General features: G+C 34.5%; 2 protein-coding genes and 1 pseudogene across 2 annotated transcripts; 1 reads left to right on the forward strand and 2 right to left on the reverse strand.

Annotated features, from left to right (window-relative positions):
* The first annotated feature begins 1,181 nt into the window (after positions 1–1,181).
* Positions 1,182–8,068, forward strand: LOC113860709 (putative E3 ubiquitin-protein ligase LIN). The gene is made up of 8 exons (XM_027493204.1): positions 1,182–2,768; positions 3,335–3,487; positions 3,634–3,661; positions 3,760–4,375; positions 4,765–4,909; positions 5,912–6,175; positions 6,957–7,263; positions 7,950–8,068. Exons 1-8 carry the CDS (start codon positions 1,182–1,184, stop codon positions 8,066–8,068), a joined length of 3,219 nt encoding a protein of 1,072 aa, XP_027349005.1.
* A 1,155-nt stretch (positions 8,069–9,223) lies between these two features.
* LOC113862608 lies at positions 9,224–12,198 on the reverse strand (annotated as a pseudogene).
* A 1,241-nt stretch (positions 12,199–13,439) lies between these two features.
* On the reverse strand, positions 13,440–17,117 carry LOC113860713 (casein kinase 1-like protein HD16). The gene is made up of 8 exons (XM_027493210.1): positions 16,766–17,117; positions 15,916–16,308; positions 15,782–15,837; positions 15,156–15,227; positions 14,918–15,009; positions 14,764–14,830; positions 14,482–14,611; positions 13,440–14,133 (listed from the first exon to the last, which is right to left on the reverse strand). The coding sequence occupies exons 2-8, from the start codon at positions 15,916–15,918 to the stop codon at positions 14,083–14,085; spliced, it is 471 nt and encodes a 156-aa protein (XP_027349011.1). The 5' UTR covers positions 15,919–16,308; positions 16,766–17,117; the 3' UTR covers positions 13,440–14,082.
* Positions 17,118–17,983: the final 866 nt, after the last annotated feature.

The following is a 17,983-nucleotide window of genomic DNA, read 5'->3' on the forward strand; positions in this document are numbered from 1 at the left end:
TTTAAAAGTACTATCATTTAAAATTCAATACTGACAAATTATCTATCAAGATTAATTAACGATAATTTAAATTTAAAAAGTGAAAAGGGTCAAAGAATCTCATTAAACTTTATATTTGTATCTGTAAAAAAAAACTAATAATCTCACATTATTTTTTAACCAATTGAAAAAGAGATAAATGTAAGAAGAAAGTGAAAAAAAGTCATTTTAAAAAAATTTTATTTTGAGAGAAAATTTTATTGCTTTGCGTATTTGATAAAGATTATTTTATACTTATTGACGCCGGTCTTGCATCGTATTCGTCTTCCGTATACTCTACCAACTAGCAATTTGATTATTTTTATTTTTTATGGTTTGAGACTGGACAATGGACATGATATTTCCACGTGTAACCTAGACAATGTGGAAAGCCAGTTTGGTGGGACCAGTGAGAAAAAGGTGGCAGTTGAAGACAGTTAGCGGTTAGTACCATTCCATTATTACTAGAGAAATGCTGTTTCCTAATTCCTATTAGCATAAATTAATATGAATATAGCTTTTATATTCTAAAGCCTGCAAGGCTGCAAATACAAAATACAGAAACTATTGATGAAGGAAACGACAATGTTTACCGTCTTTGAAACATTCAAATCTGAAACATGTTTTGCAAATGTCCAAAGTCTTCTCCTTCTTTCATTTGTCTCCTTTCACTTGTCCACTGCATTTACCTTGTTGCCAATGCCAATTGTTCTTCTTAACTTCATTTTCGGTTTGTTAAATCAGCTTCATAAACTTTCTTAATATTTATATATATATATCATGGCCTTTCACCCATCAACGTCTCTATCATTCTCCTTTTGTCTCTTTCCTGATATTGTTTCATTTGTCTAAAAAAGACTGAACCACTCAGTTGGAGATGTTTGTTGAACAAATTTGATTCTTGTGGCGTTTAAACCATAATCAACGAGGCAAAAACTCAGGTAAACTGTCTGTTACTCTGATTTACAAGCACATAACTGCATATGGCAACATGCTCAACTTAAACTTATATCAGGATTGTTGTCATCATTCATTTTTCTTTCTTACTTCTCATCTGGTTTTCTACTTTGAACCTTTCTGATCTTTGCCTGCAGGAGGAGTTGCATACAACTTTTGAAATCAATTCACTTTCAACTAGGATTAACCTTTGGGAAGCCATATAAATGGCTTCATCTTTGGAGGAGCTTCTTGCAGAGGAAGGGTTCAAAGGAAGAAGAGTGACAAGGTCTAGATCCTCCTTCCACTATGGCGCTTCAAGTGACCCTCTTTACTCTTTGGAAGGAAGATATTGTGTATCGGGCGAAAGAATTAAAACACAGAGAACAAAATCTGATGCCTCACGATATCAGATTACAAGTGGAGAGTTAAAAGGTGACAATCTTACTGCTAAGAAGCAGAGGTCAAGGGACAATCTTTTCCTGAGAGACAAAATGGATGAACGGTTGAAGAATGAAACCGAAAAGAAATCTTCTTGTGATACAAATTCAGGCAAAGGATTTGAGGTGGTTGAGATTAATGAGGTGATTGAGCAAGAAGCTAGAAGAGTTAAAGAAGCTCATTCAGAAGAAGAGTCTAATGCAAAAAGAGGAAAAGAAAAGAAGTCCAGTGTACATATGCTTAGACACTCAAGTGAAACCAGAAAAAATGTAAAACCACAGGAGGACTCGTACACTAGATCTAATAGCAAAGGCTTTGAAGATTGCATCAGGAATAAAAATAGTGATCATGCTATGCAAGCAGCCTCTAGTCTTGCTCTTGATGACGTTGCTGTCCAAGCAGTTGTTTCCATTCTAAATGGATACATAAAGCATTTTCTAAAAGATGAGGATTTTCGGTCTACATTGCGTCACAAATGTTTCTCCTCCTTGAATTTTATTGAACTGGAAGAAGAGAACATTAGTGAGACCAAAGTCATAGCAAGTCTTGAGCAAGCAATTGAGACCATTGAGCAAACTGCTGAGGAACCTATATCCGCTGCGTATTTGAAAAGAACCACAATGAAGCTTAGCATTATTACAGGTTTGAGTTTAAATGATTTGAAGTATGAGTGCACATGTGGGATCCCAAATTATAAGTTGTCAGCGTGTGCTCATCTTTATCTCAGTGTGATATACATGATGCAGAGAAAAAATAGGGTCTCAGCAAAGCATCTCTTGCAAGTGTTTTGTGATTCACCTTTTCAGGCACGGACTATATTGATGGCTGAACTGTGGGAGCATCTATTTTCTCCACAATTTTCTCATTTGAAGGCATGGTACGACAGGGAAGCAGAGGTTCTAGTAGATGCACCAACCAAAACAAGAAAGCTAAAACTTCTTCAAAAAGTGTATAATGAACATTTGGATTCTGGAACTCATATATTTGCTTTATACTACAAAGATTGGCTCACTGAAGGAGTAGAATCTCCACCTATTCCTTCAATTGGAATTCCATCAGTTTCTGTCAAAGGAAGTCATGATGGAAGTTCACTTGATCATTCTCCTGAGTCTGCTAGCTCCATTGACCCATTCTCACCACAGTCAATGATCAGCAAGAAACTGTATAATTCTGTGTTTGGCAGCTCGAGAAAATCTGGAGTTCATCATGTCAAAGATATTAAGGATGATGACAACCTAGAAAACTGTGTGAGAGGTTCTTATGGTTCTACTATTGTTAAACAGACATTAACTTATGAGTCTGAAACTGTTAAATTTACAGATCAAGATATTGAAGGTTTCGCACAACGTGTAGCCATTGATACATTCAAGCCTGTAAGAAGTTTCTCTTTTCTGTATATTTTTTGCCTGGATAATTACAAACAAGGGATGCATGGTTAATTAAGTCAGTAAGTGGTTATTTATTACCTCTCTTTCGACATGGTTTAACAGTTGGGTCATTAATTGTTCCTAAACTGAACATAATGTTACCAAAAAATTCTTTCGGTAATTTTCGCTCTCCCTTTTCATCTTATCCTTTGACCTGGATTACTACAGTGGTTTACTCTTTTACATCATTTGATTGGATTGATCCTCTACAACATCAAAGAAGTAAGAATGAATAAAAATGACTTTTCTGCTTCAAATTAATTACCATGAGTCTCTTCAATACTTGATATGAAAAAATTCTGAATTATATATTTATGAATTGTATATTTAGTCATTTTGTTTGGAATCATTACCTTTACGTTGGTGGTGTTCTACCTCTTGAATCAAATTATGCACTTTATAGGTTTGGAGTCATATAATTTATAAAAATTAAGTAGCATTAACATATTTGTTTCTATTCTTCTCTTGTTCTACATGTCACTTATGTTTATATTGTCAATGATATTTGACAGCAGAAAGGAACTTCAATAACAGCTAAAGAAGAATGGCAAAAGAGGAATCTCAACAATGACATTCATAACTCTTTCTCTATGCAAAGTAATTTAAACAGCCACATCATTGACGATCTTCCACATGAAAAAGCAATTGAAGTTTCTTTCAGAAAGGTACAATGTCTGTTTTAGGAATGTAAAACGTGTTCTTTCATCCCAGTCACACTACTGTTTCACTGTTCATGTAGTGTTTATGACTTCATATATATATATGTGTGATCATGGATCACCTTCTCTGATTTCTCATCTTTCATGTGCAGCCAAATAAGATAATTTCTGCTTTTGAAGGTGAGAAAAATAGTGTTTGATTGATGTACCTTCCATCGGGTAGCATATTCTATTAAAATTGTATTTCCTAAAGGCTGTGCATTAAAAAACTGGTGCAGGACTATATTTTGCAAACATTCCGGATGAATTTATTTGTCCTCTTACTGGAAAACTCTTTGAGGAACCAGTCACCATAGAGACTGGTCAAACCTTTGAAAGAGAAGCCATTAAATCATGGTTTGAAAAGGGAAACAGAACATGCCCAGTAACAGGAAATACTTTGGAATGTGTGGCCATGCCATTTACCAACCTTATTTTGAAGCGTTTGATTGATAATTGGAAGTCAGAACAATTTGATTACCTTCTGTATCTTGCTTCTCAAACAGTGGATAATTCAAAGGAGCTTGAGTTTAGAGCGAGGGATGAGGCTGCCAGTTTCAAGTTAGAGAGTCTTGTCTCTTCTTTGAAAGAAGAGGAGAAATCAACTTATGCTAAGCATCTCATCTCTTTAGGAGTTCTTCCATTTCTTTTTAGGAGGTTTGAACACGGAAATGTGGAAGAAAAATCACACGTGGTGTCACTCTTGCTAAATTGTATTCAAGCAGACTCTGGTTGCATGTATCAGATAGCAAGAAGTGTTGACAGAAAATGTCTTCTTGAGCTTCTTCATAGCAAGGAGGTTACCCCCGCAACAAATGCAATACTATTCCTTACTGAACTTTTATCAATGAAGAGGTGAATGCTATCAAATTTTGGTAGTCAATTTCATAAGTTTGATTTATAGCCTAGTACAACATATAGGTCAAATTTTTTTGAAAAATCATCCTTTGTTCATCAACTTTTAAGTATTTTCCTTACTCGTCATAGACATGCTATCCAACATTATCAGTTACCTGCACAAAATAAGTTAGAGATACAACTCATGCATTAAACAGAATGATCTAATAGCTGAAGTAGTTAATAAACAGATTCTATTATGGTTTTTCATGACCAGTAGAAACCATTTCGGTCAGTTGTTTATCTGCAAATTTTGGATATTATAATTTTTCAGAAAAAAAATTGTTACAAGGACAACTAATATAGTCCTCTTGAATTATTATTTACTTGACTACTTTTTTGTGCAGGAGAAAGGATGTTACTTCATTCATAAGTGACTTGGTGGGTGAAACAATGTTTAACACAATGCATATTCTACTCATGTATCTTGAGAATTCTTCTCCATTAGACAAGCCCCTAATTGCTGTCCTGTTGTTACACTTCGATCTGCTGGTATGCTCAAGTAATGTTGAAAAAGTAACCTCGGTTTTCACAATATAATCATTTCATGTCAATTTTCTTTTATCATCATTAGAAATAGTCTCATTTGGCCTAACATGAAGGGGAGATGAGTTAATCTGACAGACCTAACAAATGGCTCCTCTAAAGTAACAGATGCACTTTGGAGGGGTGAGGAATTATAACCTTTCATAGAAAATTCAATGGTTAAAATTTTATAATTTCTTAACTTGTTATATAACACACATTTTATCTTAATGACACAATCTGAACAGCTGGTTTCCGAAGGTTATAACTATGCAATTGTACCCTCTAAAGTGAATCCTACTTTAGAGACATTTTCCTGTCTACCAAGTTAACTGTAGGAATCTTGTGATACACAATTGTCAAAACTCCCCTTAGTTCAACATATTTTTTGTATTAAATTAATTCTAGAAGTTAGATTACGACAGTAATGAACAATTTTTTATGTGTAGTTTCTTACCTCTAAATATTGGCATATATAATTGTAGTTGGTAATTGCTTACTTTAGAATGAGCTTTAACATATAAAATGACTCCTATAATTACATGTGACATACAATTAATATTAGCCAAATCGTCTCATTTCAATGAATCTAAAGGATGCTGCTGCATTTGAACATCTTGAAACCATAACATTAGCAGTTTAAGTCTATGCACTTCTTATTTACTACGCTTAATAATTGCTTGTATGTATATTAAGATTTTTTATATAATATGATAACCTTAAATAAAATCTAGTAATTTGCTTCATTATTAACCTTTGCTTTTCAGTGGAAATAGATTAACATATTCTGTAGATTTGTCATATGTAACTGTCTGTATAATATTTAAAGACCAAATGCTTGCATTGTTTTCTCCAACGTTGAGCACTCTTTTGATCTCTTTCGTAAATAAATTTTTATTTAAATTAAAGGTAAATGAAATTCAGCTTCTGCCTCACACTCTTCTTGACTAGAACAAATTTGGACTGCAGGTTGAGCCTCAAAAGTTTAGTGTATACAGAGAGGTGGCAGTGAATGCAATTGCAGTGGCACTTGATGCCAGCTTAAATGATGAAAAGGTCAGGGAAAAGTGTTGCAGAGCACTTTTAATCTTGAGTGGACATTTTTCTTCCACTGGAAAGATACCAACCAAGGTTAGCATCTTAAAACAAGCAGGGTATAATAATGAGAGCTTAGAAGTGAAACCTCCAGGCCATGAAGAGGAGGTTCAACAATCAGGTGTAACCATTTCACATGTAAGTTTTCTTTACTGGGGACTTTGTCATCTCTTAAGGACTTTCTCATTGAATGATAATGTTAAATGAAAGCTATTTTGCCACACATTTACTTTTATAATATCAAATTGCACCTACTTCTTTGTTAGGACCGATGCCACAACTAAGGTTACAATGGTTTTTCATTTGTGTGCATAGACTAGTAAAGTGTATATGGTGGTTCTCAGTATTTTGGATTTATGAAGTGAACTGTGTTGTGTCAAGCTCAGTAGCTGGTCAAATGAAAAATTTAACTCTCTGAAAGGAAAGAGTAGCCTTGGTGATATAGGCCATTTGTAGGAAAGAAACATAATTGATCCAAGGTCTTCTGGGGCAAGGTTTTTGTATCAATGCAATAATTATCAGTCCATTACCAAGTTTCGTCATTTCTCAGTACTTTGTATCTAAATTTTCACAATCGTATGTTTCTTGGTTGATTGTTAACTTTTAATCTACCGAAGCATAATTAGTTATTCTTGTGTACTCTGGATACAACCTCTTGACATGTAAAATACATTTCTTTTACAAAAAGTAAGATACTTATCTTCAAAAAATATAGATCAAACAAATCCTTTAATCAGATGTACCATGTGAACAAACATCAACTAGATTTATTTATTTTTTTCCCAAAAAAATCATATTGACACTCAAGAATCTAGGTGTCTTGACAAAATTCAAATGTTTATCATTGCACATAACGAAATTGTTGTAGCTTGCATGAGTCATTGAATGTATTTTGCTGATAATTTAATTAAAATCATAGGAAGATGAAGAAAAAAGGGGTGAAGAGTTGCTAATGAACTTGTTAGAGTCATTGATTGGTGATGGAGAAAGCCCATTTTTGAAAACCATGTCCAGATGTTTAGATTCTAAGCACCTAGAGTTGGTGACGGCGTGTCTAATGACTGTCACATGGTTGAGCTCTTCATTATCTATGCTATTTAGTGCTGGATTGCATCTTCCCGCCTTCTTAGCCATCATCTCTCAGTTGAAAGGAATCCTGAAAAATGGAGAACTTGAACTCAAGACTCTTGCTTCTATTTCTTTGCTTAATTTCAGTAAAATAGCAGGTTCGGCACCTTCTGCATTTTTGGTTTACCTTTTGTATTTTTGTTAAATATACTGCCATTTTTGGAATGCTTCAAATTACCATAAAAAGTATGTATTGAATGATTTTTATAATTTTGAGGAGATAATGTTTTCATTTCCAATGAAAAGTTTCTATTTTTAACTATTTAACATGTGCCCTTGCGCACACACTAGAAAAACCGTTCTTATTAGTTATTAATACTAACAACTTTTGCCAACCTTCTGCTTCTGGCACCTTGAATTGAAAATATCCATAGGTTTTGTATATCTTAAATCTAGTAACCTATTTCTTCTTTATAATAATGAAAACGACATTTCTCTGAAATACATAATGATATTTCATGAAGTTGTTCTTCTAGAACCTTTGAGCAAGACATTAATATTTTAAACTGCATTTTTCTTAACTAGTTTTTTGAGAATCATCTACGTAAGATAATATTAAGCAAGTTTGTTTTAGAGACCCTCTTTCTCCATTTTCCAATTTCTTTGAAAAGAATTAATCGTTGCCCTGTTTTTAGTTAGATAACTAATTCTGGAATCGGGGAATCCAACAGGAGTGATCAGGACATACTGTGTGAAATATATTCAAAAGGATGGTGCATATGAACATGCGACTGCATTAAGATTATGTCGTGTTGTTTAGTACCTTGTAAATTTTTTGTTACAGAATGCAGAACGCTTTTGAAGACTATGGCAGAGGATATTTCTCCCCTTCTTCATGGACTTGTTGATGTAACATGGACAGCAAAGCAGCTACATGAAATTGTGTCTAGGGAGAATCTGTAGTAATTAGAAAACATATCTTTGTCTCCTTACTTCTAGAGTTCCAATCTTGATGGTATCCAATTTCACATTTTAGAAAATTATGCTTCTAAGATATGAAAAGCCCCAGCCTAGATTGAGTTCTAGAAAAAGCAAATACTTCAACATTGTACATTCTTGTCTAGTAAAAAAATGTAAATTGATTTCATTAAATTATTTATGTTTTATCAGGGTGAATAACCGCAGGATTTGTGTCATTGTCTAAGATTTAAAGTTTCCAAAAGGTTATGATGTGAAAAATGATGAGTGAATCTTCCAATGAGTGTGTAACTGATTATTTGGCTAACATGGTTTGATTTATGGTTACATGTGCAACTAATAACCAATGCATCCCGGTTAGACAAGCACACTAACAAAAAAGAGAAATATTGAATTACTTAGAAAGTTGGCAATTTCTAGAAATCAACTGACTAATCACACCAAACTTCTTTGCTTTGTTGTTGCATTCCATCCGTGTAACTATTAACTACTTTAAACTGTTTTACTGCAAATACAATACCCCATACTAAATAATATACCATCAAGATGGTAATTAATTTTTAAAATTAGTCGAAACGTGCCTTTCTAAACCACAAAAACTGAAGGTTGTTGTTTGTTGTATTTAAAAAATGCTCCCTCAGAATTGAGATGCAGCCACTTCAATCCATCAATGTTTACAGAAAATGAAAATAATCATTTTTAAGTTCAATTTTATGTGATTCTATTTATTAAAATGAAAATTGAAAATGTAAAACCAATTCTAATTCAGATAATATCATTCCTCGTCCTTTAACACGATTCCTGTCCCAATGTCAGAGCCAAGTCCTGAACATTGGATGTCAAAAAGCCTAACGAGTAAATGGATAAATTTGATCCTTTCTCACAAGCAGGCATGCTTCAAAATTCAGAATCAATAAATATAAACAAAGAATTCCTACTAATTCATTTAAATTCACTAAAGCATTTTCAGTGATACAAAGACTAGCATAACACCAAACCAAAACTGCCATGTTATCAAGAAAGCAATCACCCATCAATATTTTTCAATTTTCTCCAATTGTGCTGGTCACGCAATCACCCGAAAGGCCAAATGCTTAGAAAGAAAGAAAAGAAAAATTCAAAAACACCTAAAGCTCTCAGTCAAACTTTATCAACCATTTCATCTTTCTCTTGGCTTCCCTTCTCACTGTCTTCAAGGTTGATGCTCTTGTACCACCTAGCACAGAACAAGTAGAGCACAAAGTCAAGAGCAGTTAGCACTGCAAGGAGGAAGAAAAATCTATCCATGTGCCCCATATTCAAGTTATTGGGAATCCACCCTGCTCTCCCTCCCCTTGCAGTGATTCCCATCACCATGTACACCAACACGCTACTCACATAGTTTCCAAGAGAAATTGAAGCCATGCAAAGGGAGCTCCCAAAGCTTTTTATGCCATCTGGGGCTTGTCCATTAAAGAACTCCAATTGACCCACATACATGAAAACTTCTGAAGCACCAACCAGAACATATTGTGGGATTTGCCAAAATATAGTCAAAGAACTAGTCTTCTCCCCAGGTTTAACCCGTTTGAGTCTTTCAAACTCTGTAGCACCAGCTGCAAGCATAGCTAACATTCCAATAATTAGGCCAACTCCCATTCTTTGAAGCTCAGTTAGTCCTCTTGGATTGCCACTAAATCTTCCTACCACTGGAACAAGGATTTGGCGATAAATTCCTGTGCATAAAAGGACACTGCAGATATCAAACACTGACATGCTGGCTGCTGGCAAGTGAAAATTTCCAATCTTGTTGTTCATCACATCTCCTTGCTCAACGAAAAGAGAAGCCATTTGTGTAAACACAACAGAATAGATAATAGTGCATAGCCAAACTGGTAGCATTTTCAACACGCATTTTGCTTCCTCAACTTGAGTTACAGTGCAAAGCCGCCAATGATCCTCAAGATCATTTGCATCTTTCTCTGTTTTTGTTGCTGCCTTGTCCATGAATCTGCTCAACATCAACAAAAATTAAAACACAACAAGAATATCAGATATTGTTTTAATCAAAATCATATAGCTGTTTTACTCAGTTCTAATCCAAATCATGACATGACATAGAAAGATTTGTTTGTGTTACCGAAAATTTTGGGTGTGCCGAATCTTTCTGCTTCCTTTGATGGCAGATTCAGGACCATCAACCTCAAAAAGAAGGCCTTCCTTGGCAGGATGAACCTTCCACTTCCTAGCAGTGGCCACAAACACTTGGGCTACCCTCACAACCGGATTCCCACATGGCTTTACATATCTATACTTCTTACATCCTGATAAGAATGAAACTAAGGCAATTACAGCAGATCCTAGAGAAACCAAGAACCCCATCGTCCACATCCCCGAATCCTCGTAGTACACTAATATTGTGTTGGAGAACAGAGATCCAACATTGAGTGCAAAGTAAAAATAGCTGAAAAAGGCTTCTCTTGAATTCCTATGTTTTTCGTTCTTCTCATCAAATTGATCTGCACCGAAGGTTGCTAAGGTGGGTTGGTGTCCTCCATATCCAAAAGCCACCAGATATATGGACAAGTAGAAAATCCCAACACCCACTGAGGATGGTTCCATGCATTTTGTTTTCTCATTGCCACAACCATGTGGTTTGAGCAAAAACCGCCAAGATGTCAGCGACAACAGCCCCAAACCCTGTTCAATGAAATTGAAATGTCTTTCAACATGCATCTTCTAATGCCATCAAATTTAATAGAATAGAATAGTATGAATAGAATACCAGAACAAAAATGAGCTGAAATATGGAACATGTTAAATATCGACCCCAGTAAGAATCACTGAGGAAGGCTCCAATGAGTGAGAATATGTAAACAGTTCCTGTCCACTTGCTCACATTATTAGCAGCCTCAGCACTGTCTTGATCCAACACTCGGATCAGAAACAGAACCAAGTTCACTCCAACTCCAAAGAATGCTAGTGTAGCTAGTGCTTGATTTCCTGCATCCATTTTTCACAACAATATTAAATAACACCCTGTTTCATGCATCTATGTTCCAATCCACACTTCAACTTATTATTATTTCAAAAATAAATGTTGAGGAGATTGTTGATCATTCGTTTAGTACCTAGCAAAATCATTGCGGTGTTCCACCCTCCTCCACTCTTCTCATCATTTGTGGCTACCTCTTTTCTGTCGCTACCATTTCCTTCTCTCACCTGCTTATTATATTTTTGGTATATCAAGCACATTATTGTTCATAGTCATAGATAAAGAAAATAACAAGTTTTGATTGTATGTTGTCTACGTTTGATGAGTGCAACAGGTGTAGAATTTGACTAAATCTTAACAAGCTTAAGTGCAAGCTCACACAAATAAGATGCTTGTATTTGTATGAGTGACTCAATTGATCTTATGGCACGACAAGACAACAAAAAATCAGTGATAAAATATTAAACTGTCAAATTGTTTTTCTATTTAACAGTAACACAGAGAGCCCCTTTCACTATGTTTGCCATCGTCTACTAAGAATAACTGACCTCAACCGCTTCAACATTCAAGGACTCGACGGTGTGTGAATTGGCGATTCCTAGTTCCATCTGCGACACGTAAAACTCTGTTTAAAACCATTATTGATATAGATAATGACACAGAGAGTGAGAGAGAGACAGAAAGCATGAATGTTATGCTATAGCATCACTTTGCAAACAAATTTACAATATAAGAAAATCCATACGTGAAGTTGTATTATTTTCAATTCATGTTATACGCAAATGTCATGAGAAGATATCTAATATAAATATTTACTTATGGAAACGAAACAAATGGTGTTGGCTTATTTATACGTCATTGGCGTTCTGTTATAGCATTACTTTTTTAAACAATTGACACAAAGCCTTGGTGCCCAAACATGCACGAACAAAAGAACGAAACTTCAATAGGAGCAGATAGTGAACGAGAAATTTTTAAAAGAGGATGTGAAAAATACAAAATATTGGTGTAACCTTTTGCGAAACTTGGTGACAGATGTAGTGAACTCTTCAGGAATTGTGTCAAATTCTGGTGAAGGCGAAGAGCAAGAAGCAGCAATTACAAACGCCAATAGTCCTTCCCCGTTGAAACTTCTTGTCATTTAGGTTGAAACTTTTTAGCTCAAAAAGATGCCACGAGTTTTCTCAATCTAAGCTCTCATGCAAACAATTTTGCATGCAAGTTTAACTCTTTCTTTTCTGGACCCACCAACCTTATTACCTCAAACCTCACACACCTATTTTTCCTGTCAAAACTAGGTATGTTGCCACAAACACTTGTTTTTCATAACGCTAAATTATAACTTTTTTCTATATTAATTAATTTAAATAGTGTAATTAACGAAGGACTAGGATCTTAACCAGTGTGTTCAAACGAGAGTAGTTAATTAACTCATGTAAACAACCCATTCTTAATGAATGGCCAAGACGAGGTTTTGCATGTTTGAAACTATTTTAACTGTAACTAAATTACGGAAAGTTAGGAAATTTGAAATTCAAGTGGACGAAGGACTTTCTTGATGCGGTATTTTTGGTGTTTTCCCTGAATTTTATTTGTTATTTTTTTAATTAATAAAAAGTCTCTTTTTTTCTCTTTTGGTTGACTTTTTCATTATTTATTAATCAATTGTGATCGATTAATTATGAATGCAAATATCTGTAACTAAGATATAAAAAGTTACATTATTTTGTTTACTCTATTATATAAATTAATAAATAACTAGCTTTTAATAAGTAATATTTGAAATCTTAAGTTTGTTTGCTGTTGTTGAAAATGAGTTTATCTCATTTTTTTCAATTCAAATCTCAATATCACTATTATCTTGAAAGGAAACGGCAAAGGGTTACACTATTTTTTTTGTTTGTTGTTTCTCGCTTTCTGATGAACGAATGTGGAGATTGATGTGTTGTTAATAAATCATCACAATTTCGAGCATAAGGCTACGTCATATTTTTTTAAATAATAAAAATCCTTTTTTTTTTCTTTTGGTATACTTTTTTAATTTTTTATTAATTAACGATCTAATAATTATGAATGCAATTTTCTGTAACTCAGATAAAAAGTTACATTCATTAATTTACTCTCTATAACTAAATAAATAGCTTCTAATTATTTTGAGCAGGATGATACTAATATTTGAAATTTTAAGTTTTTTGTTGTTGAATACAAGTTTATCTCATTTTTGCAATTCAAATCTCAATATTTCACTGTTATCTTGAAAGGGATTGGCTAAGGGTTACACTATTTTGTTTGTTTGTTTTTTATGAAGTATCATAATTAGGAAGGCTGCGTCAAGTTCGAAGAAGGCTGCACCTTATACGTGTTAGTGTAACTATAATTAGTCATAATTGAGACCGTAATAATTATCGTAAAAATTGCACAATGCCTAATTGTGAAACTAAGAACATGAGAAACTTGTAATGTAATTATCAAGTTAATAGCAATTGCTAATAATTACTTTGCCAATTTACAGTGAGCAAGTTGCGTTGAAACACCGGAGAATGTGATGGCGGTTCACGTCAGAACAAAGGGAAAGATACGCACAGGCGTTGAACATGTATTATTGATATGTCATGAGTCCAGAAGGTTGAATGGACTCTCCATTCTGGAAATGTTGCATGCAAATGGCGCAATCATGTGTGAAGATTGTAGGTGCATTACACTTGCTAGCAGCTGTGTTGCTCTTTGATTATGTGATCTTTCCTCTCATTCTGAGGCCCTAACACATTTGCTAACCGTGGTGCTATTTGATTATGTGATCCTCCTCTCTCATGACCAGCCCTTACACTTGCTGACCCTGTTGCTATTTGATCATGTGATCTTTCCCTCTCATTCCGAGGCCCTAACACATTTGCTGTTGCTCTTTGATTACCTGACCTCTCAATACGAAACCGTGCTTCTCTACGTCTTTCCCTCTCAGACTTCGATCCTACCAGTGCTTCTTTTTCCCTTTCATTCCGAGCCCTTTCAATCTCAGCCCTTACTTTCAGGGCTGCCCCATCTTCTTTTTGCAACCAAGAAAGGATTTGTTATCACCCTAAAACAAAGATAATATCAGATTAAAACAATATGTCGAGAAATTCAATCACCATAGTAAGCATCCGAACAGGAGGATTAAGTAAATCCAAAATTCGTAAGAACATGACCATATGACTAAATTATTCTTTTCTATAGAGTGTATATGTCATTAATAATTAATACTTCATTTCTTGAACAAAGAATATTTACCGAGCACTAGTTTAGAGGGAGAAGGACAAAGTTGGAAAAAGGTAATGTGTTTACCTGGCACTGTAAAAAATAGACAGTTTGGAAAAAAAATATGCTAAAATGACACTTATCTCATAATGGAGGCAGTACATGATGATAATATAAAATATGTATATACCTGATAACCTTGCCAAGGTAACCGGCCTTTATGAAGGAAGATGAGTGTATATGCAAGAGATTCAAGATCATCCCTTCTACTAGCAGTTCTTCCCAAATGTGCATGAACACTGGCATATCGAACAGTCCCTCTAAAAAAATTTAGAAAATAAGCCTCATGAAGAATGATACCAATGAAATACAAAGAAAAAAAAAACATAATAATAAAAAAGGAGTGTAAAAGATAATAGCAACCAGTAGCATTTAAGAGAAAAACAATGAGGAAAAGAAGGAAAAAGGTGACCTAAACATATCAGGGCGTTGATCATAATCAACGTGCTGCCCACTGGAGCTGTCTCTCCACTTTGTTGCTGCAAAACAATGCTTACATAAGAAAGGTAAAAAAGCAGAGTGAAAATACAAATGAAACTTGTCATCCTTGAATTCAAACTACTAACCTAATCCAAGGTCTACATGAAACAATTTCTTCTCTTGTGGTGTCGCTGGCTGACATAAAAAGTTCTCTGGTTTTACATCTCCATGCACATATCTATGATGAACGATGGGAACCAGAATATCATGTTCAGAAACCAAAAAATTCAAACTAAATCAATATAAGAAATTACAACTCACTCAAGTTATGAAAAATCCAGAAGAAAAAGATTGAATATAAAATATGTTTTGCAAATAGCATACCCTCTTGAGTGCATCTTCTCCAGGATTGACAGGGACTCAACAGCAATACATGCAACCATTTCCGCAGACATCCTATGCAGTCAAAAGACAAGCAATATCAGAATTTCAAAGGAAAAACAAGGAATAAAGTAATCACTGCAGAAAAGGAAAAGCTAAAAAAAAGTGACACACCCAGAAGTAATGCAGTAGAAGGCATAAATACAACTTTGAAGGAAAAAACTATGCATCTTATACGTCATTAATAGATATAATGGATTTAAGTTAAGTTTAATAAGTATTCACTGATGTAATCATTTACATCAAAAAAGGAAATCAGTATTTGCTCACCAAACTTCATGGAGAAAAGAAAACCAAAGGTTGACACCACAAAGAATTTAGTACAATCAATCATCTACAACTATTGCAACTCTAACTTTTTTCTCTCCAGTTTTCTAGTATATTTAATTAACTATGCATGTGGAAGAAAATGAAACTAAAATTGGAATAACCTAACTTCAACATACACCTTAACAAAGAGAGCTTATAAACACACAAAATCAATCACAATAGCCCTTGTTTTAAAACACAAGACCTATAACAAAATAGCAGATAGCCAGATACAACTATACAGGTTAGCTAATACTCACGCCTGGCTTGAGGAATTCCATACGTCCCACAAGCTTGGACCAAGCATGTCCATAACCTGCATGTATACCCCAAAGAAAAGTTTAATGGTTAAGTTGGCAATGAGAAAATACAATGGTTGTTGTGTGGATCATACCATTACGTAATATTCTCCTTGTCTCCCTTTATAATGTACTTTAGGTATTCCATGACTGCCACCAAGGGTGCTTTAAACAAAACATTAAAAACCAAACCTCAGGCAAATTTATTACAACACAAATCTAGCACTCATGTGTGAAGATTACACTTGCTAGCTGTGTTGCTCTTTGATTATGTGATCTTTCCCTCTCATTCCGGCGCCTTATCCGTGCTTCTCTTTCCCTTTCATTCCGAGCCCTTGCTAACAATGCTGCTCTTCTTTCCCACTCTTCCTCAAGCCTTTCGATCTCACTTTGAGCCCTTATCTCTGCCAACCGCAACCTTACATTTGCCAACGCCAACTCTAATGCATTCTGTGATGACTCCCTCTCATTCTCAGCCCTTTCAAATTCTGCAAATGCAAGAAACAATAACACAAGAAATACGGACCAAGTACACAATGAATATATCATAATCAACTTTATGAGGACTTTTCTTATATAAAAAAATAGAAGCTCCAACCGTAGTAACTGTAACCCATCCAATAAAGAATTGAAGCACTAACATAGGCGCCTCAGGTGAGATATGGCTAGACCTCCAAATCAAATAAATTAACAGATGCATCAGTAACCATAGGCAAATAATGCAGGTAGCATAAGCAATTTCATGTCTTTTCTTTCTTGACAGAAAGATTACACATGTTGGGAATTTATTTGTCGTCTTGCTGGAAAACTCTTTGAGGGTTAGTCACCATAGAGACTGGTCAAATCTTTAAAAGAGAAGCCACTAAATCATGGTTTGAAAAGGAAAACAGAACATGCCCAGTAACAGGAAATACTTTGGGGTGTGTGGCCAAGCCATTTACCAACCTTATTTTGAAGCGTTTGATTCATAATTGGAAGTTAGAACAAGTTGATTACTTTCTGGATCTTTCTTCTCAAACAGTGGATAATTCAAAGGAGCTTAATTTGAAAGTGAGGGATGAGACTTCCATTTTCAATTTAGAGAGTCTTGTCTCTTCTTTGAAAGAAGGGGAGAAATCAACTTTTGCTAAGCATCTCATCGAGTTCTTCCATTTCTTTTTAGGAGCTTTGAACAGGGAAATGTGGAAGAAAAATCACACGTGGTGTTACTCTTGCTAAATTGTATTCAAGCAGACTCTGGTTGCATGTATCAGATAGCAATCAGATAGCAATAAGTGTTGACAGAAAATGTCTTATTGAGCTTCTTCACAGCAAGGAGGTTACCCCAGCAACAAATGCAATACTATTCCTCACTGAACTTTCATCAATGAAGCGTAAATGCTATAATATTTTGGTAGCTAATTTCATTGGCAAATTTATTATAATATTGTAAATTAAAAAAACAATTTATTATTTTATAACAAATCTGAAATAATTTTATAATCTGGAGTTTTTTTCGCCACGTGAATTAATTTTTTGCCATAACAGCTGGCGAAAGTAATTAATTTTTAAATTTATTTACGAAATATGAAATATGACTTCTTAGAGCGGTTACCTTAAAACCACTCTCATAACTCTATTTTAGAGAGCGGTTCCTTATGAACCGCTTTGAAATTTCAATATTAGAGAGCGGTTCCATTTGAACTGCTTTCAAAAGTCATTTTAGTGAGCGATTCCATATTAACCGCTTTCAGAAGTACATATTAGAGAGGTCCTGCCGGAACCGCTCTCTTAGATTTAAAATGACGGCTGAGGAGATTTTGATACATGTGGCAACATCTGAGATGATTCGCGCTGCTACTGGCGAAAGATTTTGATACATGTGGCAACATCTGAGATGATTCGCGCTGCTACTGGCGAAAGTTTATTTCGCCCTGTAGTTAGCGAAATCGTTCAACTTTTATTTAAATATAAAACTCTACTTACTGCATAAAATTAAATTACATTTTTATTAAGTGGGGGTGAGTGAAGAATTTGCTGAAAGTTTATTAAAGGTTAGTAAAAGGAATTTAAAATTTAAATAGTTTTTTATTTATTTATATATAGATTAATATGTTTTTAGAAAAAATGAAATGTGATATAGTTAATTAAAATATAAAATTATAATTAATTGTTAAGAAGATA

The sequence above is a fragment of the Abrus precatorius genome, unplaced genomic scaffold (assembly GCF_003935025.1).
Source record: "Abrus precatorius isolate BTA unplaced genomic scaffold, Abrus_2018 Scaffold3, whole genome shotgun sequence".
NCBI classification, from domain to species: domain Eukaryota; kingdom Viridiplantae; phylum Streptophyta; class Magnoliopsida; order Fabales; family Fabaceae; genus Abrus; species Abrus precatorius.